At 55.1% G+C, this 4,870-nt stretch overlaps 1 protein-coding gene across 2 annotated transcripts; it reads left to right on the top strand.

Annotated features, from left to right (window-relative positions):
* The first annotated feature begins 508 nt into the window (after positions 1 to 508).
* On the top strand, positions 509 to 4,424 carry LOC108303953. 2 transcript variants are annotated; one of them, XR_001825035.2, is made up of 4 exons: positions 509 to 919; positions 1,166 to 1,420; positions 1,691 to 1,775; positions 4,220 to 4,424. XR_001825035.2 is itself a non-coding variant. In XM_017527931.1 (4 exons), exons 1-3 carry the CDS (start codon positions 557 to 559, stop codon positions 1,767 to 1,769), a joined length of 717 nt encoding a protein of 238 aa, XP_017383420.1. In that variant the 5' UTR covers positions 542 to 556; the 3' UTR covers positions 1,770 to 1,775; positions 4,220 to 4,424. The 2 variants fall into 2 exon arrangements, 1 of the variants encoding a protein (XP_017383420.1); XM_017527931.1 differs by having other exon boundaries at positions 542 to 939.
* Positions 4,425 to 4,870: the final 446 nt, after the last annotated feature.

Below are 4,870 nucleotides of genomic sequence, written 5' to 3'. Positions count from 1 at the left end.
AAAAAAAAAAAAAAAAAAAAAAAAAAAACACACACACACACACACACAAAATTAGTCAAACTTGGTGGCATGGGCCTGCCATCCCAGCTGCTTCAATCCCAGCAGTCTTCCTGCAAAGGCAGGATTACTTGAGCCCTGGGAGGTTGAGAATGCAGTGAGTAGTGATTGTGCCACTGCACCACAGCCTGGGTGACAGAGTTGAGACCCTAACTCAAAGAAAAAAAAGGCTGGGCTTCGTGGGTCAACTGTAATCCTAGACTTCAGAGGCCAAGATTGGTGGGTCACTTGAGCTCAGGAGTTGGAGACCAGCCTTGGCAACATAGTGAATCCCTGTATCTACAAAAAAATACAAAACATTAGCCCGGTGTGGTGGTAAGTGCCTGTAGTCCCAGTGACTTGGGGGACTGAGGCAGGAAAATCGTTTGAGTTCAGGAGGTTGAGGCTGCAGTGAGTTATGATCACCCCACTGTATTCCAGCCTGGATGACAAAGTGAGACCCTGTCTCAAAAAAAAAAAGTGTTTGAGCAGGGCTGGAGGCCCTGGGTGGGACAGGGAAATGTTTCTCCAAAGGGCAGCTGACCTTCCTGTCCCTGGTCCCCTCCTACTGCCTTTCCGTATCCTTGCACTTCTGTCTTTGGCCCTGGGGAGCGTCTCTGGTGAACTTGGAGATCCGGTGACCAGCCCCCTCCCACTGAAGTGGCTAGTGGGGGCAGACCAGACTAGACCTCACGAGAGACCAGCTCTACCCCCACCTCCTCTGCCAGCTGACACCTCCTGGCCTCCTGCTAAAAACAGTCGGTCCCAGGGGGACTATGGGTTTTCAGGCCCCCCCCTCCACGCCCAGGCAGGTATTAAAGAGGCCGAGGTCGGGCCAGACCGGCTGGACATCATGCTATTCACCGAGACTGCTCACTTCGTGGTGAATTTTCTTCTATCCCGGTGAGGGGGACCGAGGGAGGACGCTGGTGGGATAAAGTGCCCTGGTCTGGCGGCTGGGGGAGGAGGCACCCAGGTCCTTGGGAAGGCCCCGGTGGGGGCCTCCAGTCTCTCTAAATCGACCAAGAGTGACCCCGGCCCGCGCCCTGCCTCATCCGATCCGAGGCAGCTCTCTCCTCCCCGCCTGTCCTGTTCTCCAGGGGTGACTGCTGTCCCATCTCCCCCGCAGGCGGCCCCGGGCCACAACCCCACACCGCCTGGACAAGGAGTTGTGTTTCTGGGGCAGTCGGGGCCCAGTGTTGCCGGTGTCCGCCGCCCGCCGCAGCGTGGGCGACTACTGGCTGAGCCCGCAGCGCCGCCACCCTCCGGGCGCCGCCTGGCGCTGGCCGGCACGCAAACTGCTACTGCTGCCCGGGGACACAGGCCTGGCCGACGTGCCCTCGGCAAGTTGGCCCAGCTGCTACGGCGCACGCCCGAGACTCACGTGAGTGCGCGGAGAGAGGCGGGGCGAGGACCCGGGGAGTATATGGGGGTGGGGCCTACGCCAAGGGGCACGGTCTAGGGAAAGGGCGGATCCCCAGAGCCGAGGATCCGGGCCTGGGAGCTAGGAGACTGGGCGGAACTTGATAGGAAGGGCGGGGCCTGAGGGCGACAGGGAGCGGAAGGAAGGGGCGGGGCTGGGCGGAGTGAGCGCAGACCGGGAGAGAGAGGATCCTTGGCCGCACCCTGTCTTCCAGATATCTCCTCCCTCCAGGTGGAAGCACCGTTGGCAGAATATTAACTACTATTTTCTGGGCAAAAGGAAGAGACACCTAGTTCCCTTGCGCCCGTGAGAGCCGGTGAGGGGCGGGGCCACAGGGGGCGCCGTCGGTGGGCGGGCCCTCGTTGAGGGCGGGTCTGGGGCGGGGCCTAGCAAGAGGGCGTGGGGGAGGGGCGAGGTCCGAGCGCGACGTCGGCCTGCTGCCGTCGAGGCCTCTGAGGCTCTAGGACCTTTGTGGGGTTGAGCCGCAGCCAGAGGGGCCCCGTGTGTGGGGTGTGGTCTTTGCAGGGTTTTCTCTGCCCTTCTTGGGCCTACACAAACATACTTTTAAAAAGATTGACAAATTTGACTACTTCGAAATTTCTGTGCATCAGAAGACACCCCAACAAAGTAGAGGAGGCCCAAACAGGACTCCTTAAACATAATACCAGCTCTGTGCCCGATGCAGGGAGTCAGGGACCAGGAAGGTGGTGCACTTGGGTGGACACCAACTGGGTCAGCCCCAGGACAAAGGTCACTCCAGCCCTGGGCCTAGAAGCTAAGCTGAATGAGGGAAGGGAAGGGAGACTTGGGGTCAGTTTGAAGGGCCCTGTCGTGGCGATCATCCTGTGTGTCTGTGTTCACATTTCTGTGCATCTCTGAAAGTCTGTACCACCTCTGAGTGTGGCGCTGTTTCTGTGTGTCCTGTCTCTGATCTCTGTGTCTATTTATTTAGTCAACAAATATTTATCAAGGGCTTGGCCAGGCTGGTGGCTCACGCCTGTAATCCCAGCACTTTGGGAGGCTAAGGCGGGCAGATTGCTTGAGGCCAGGAGTCCATGGCGAAACCCCATCTCTACTAAAAATAGGAAAAATTAGCCAGGTGTGGTGGTGTGTACCTGTAGTGTCAGCTGCTCAGGAGGCTAAGATGGGAGGGTCACTTGAGCCCAGGAGGCAGAGATTGCAGTGAGCTGAGATTGCACCACTGCACTCCAGCCTGGGCAATTGAGCAGACCTTGTCTCAAAAAGACAAAAAGAAATATTTTCCGGGGGATGGGGAGTTGGGGAGAGATAGCATGGGGAGAAATGCCAGATATGGGTGATGGGGAAGAAGGCAGCAAATCACACTGCCACGTGTGTACCTATGCAACAATCTTGCATGTTCTTCACATGTACCCCAAAACCTAAAATGCAATAAAAAAATAAAAATAAAGAAATATTTACCACGGGCCTATTTTAGTGGTTTGTGACAGGTTTATACACTGAGTTAATCACTGAGTTTACACTGGTGAAGAAAACAGTTGAGGTCCCTGCCCTCATGGAGCATACATTCTGGTGGGGAGACAGGCCATAAACTGGAGAAACAGTGTGCTATGTTTGAGAAGAGGGCTGGGCCAGGCTACTTGATACGGGATGGGCGGGGACCAGGTCTTGTTCACAGGTTAGAACAGTGCCTAACACATAGCTGAGGCACAGTAAATGCTGAAAGAATGCATGCATTGTCGGGAGATTCCCTCTGAGGAGGTAAGTCTTAGACGAGGCTAGGAAGGATAGTCAGCCGCTTCCAGAGCCTGGAAGGAGTGTTCTGGGTGGAGTGAACAGTGTAGTGTAGTTGGTGACCATTTGCCTCTGGCTATCTGTGCCTGGAGAATCATGTTTCTGTGTCTTTTTTGTCTGTAGTCTCTGTGATCATGGGAGCCCTGGGGTCAGTTTAAACAGGGCCCCATCAGGGTCTCTGGAAGTGAGGTCACTGCGCAGCACATTCACCCCACTGGGTAACTCTGGCTTAACTGGCTGGGCCTGGCCGTTCCCATGGAAGCAACTCCTCCCCCCAACGGCATCAGTCCCACGACCTCTGGCTCCTTCCCAGGGCAGCATCCTGCAGTCCGGAAGGAAGTTCTTCGTCCTGTCTAACCACAGTCTCTGCTGAGGCAACCCCAGCCTTTTCCTCTCATTCTGCCTTGTGGGCAGAAGGGAGCAGATGGGCTGGCCCTTCAGCAACAGGTCCTGCCTGGACAGAGAGCCCAGTAAAGACCTGATAGAGTGGGGGTGACAACCCCCTGCAGCCTTGGGGAAGTGAACTTCAAAGAGCAGAAAATAATCGCTCATCTCAGAAGCTTCTTTGGCATCTATTATCTCATTTAATCAATTAACACCTACTTTATAGACGGAAACTCAGGCAGGTGGGGGTGGGGGAGTGGGGGGCAACAGTGGCAGAACTGGGACCAGAATCCAGGTCTCTTGATAAAATAGTAACTATAATAATTACTATTATTGCACATTTACTCTCTGCCAGGTTCTGTGCTAAAACTGCAGGCATTTTCTTCTTTAAGCCTCATCAGATCCCCATGAGGTGGGTACCCTCATTATTCTTGGTGTCCTCAGATGAGGAGGTGAAGGTTCAGCACTGTTACACCATTTGTCCAAAGACACCCAGCCAGTTCATGGCAGGACAGGATTTGAACCCAGGCAGCCTGGCATGCTCAGCCATGCTCCCTGGGCCCTGGGGATTCAGGAGGAGTGTCACAGATGTCTATTTTCCAGGGACTTGGGGAGACAGGCTTCAGGCTCCATCACATGATCATCCTGGGGCTGACCTGCACCAAGGCTGGCTGAGAAGGAAGATGGCCTGGACACGCGGCGTGATCCAGAGTCCCCTCTGTGGACGAAGATGAGTCCCCTCTGCCCTCCCTCCTGAGATCTCTGTGGTTCTGCCCTTCATTTTCCAAATAAATTCTCTGCAACCTCATTCTGGCTCTCTCTACTTTGAGGGGATCTCAGTTCTTCCCATCAACATACACACTGAGTTGACCAAACGTACAGGGCTGGGAGGGCATCTGCCATCACCCTTGACCCTCCCACCATGCCCACCCCGCCCATGAGCCCCCCGTGTAGACTGGATGGAAGAGGCCTGGTTCCTGCTCTCCTGACTCTTTTGTTTTTGTTTTTGTTTTTTTTTTTGAGTCGGAGTTTCACTCTTGTTACCCAGGCTGGAGTGCAATGGCGCGATCTCGGCTCACCACAACCTCCGCCTCCTGGGTTCAGGCAATTCTCCTGCCTCAACCTCCTGAGTAGCTGGGATTACAGGCACGCACCACCATGCCCAGCTAATTTTTTGTATTTTTAGTAGAGACGGGGTTTCACCATGTTGACCAGGATGGTCTCGATCTCTTGACCTCGTGATCCACCCGCCTC

Source organism: Cebus imitator, unplaced genomic scaffold, assembly GCF_001604975.1.
Source record: "Cebus imitator isolate Cc_AM_T3 unplaced genomic scaffold, Cebus_imitator-1.0 Scaffold51, whole genome shotgun sequence".
Lineage (NCBI taxonomy): Eukaryota > Metazoa > Chordata > Mammalia > Primates > Cebidae > Cebus > Cebus imitator.
This window is presented reverse-complemented; position numbering and strand designations above follow the sequence as displayed.

Bases quoted from the DNA above. Each gene is read 5' to 3' on its own strand.
- LOC108303953 (XM_017527931.1), top strand. From the start codon at position 557: ATGTTTCTCCAAAGGGCAGCTGACCTTCCTGTCCCTGGTCCCCTCCTA. The intron at 940-1,165 runs GTGAGGGGGACC...TCTCCCCCGCAG, and splicing joins GTGAATTTTCTTCTATCCCG to GCGGCCCCGGGCCACAACCC. The intron at 1,421-1,690 runs GTGAGTGCGCGG...TCCTCCCTCCAG, and splicing joins GGCGCACGCCCGAGACTCAC to GTGGAAGCACCGTTGGCAGA.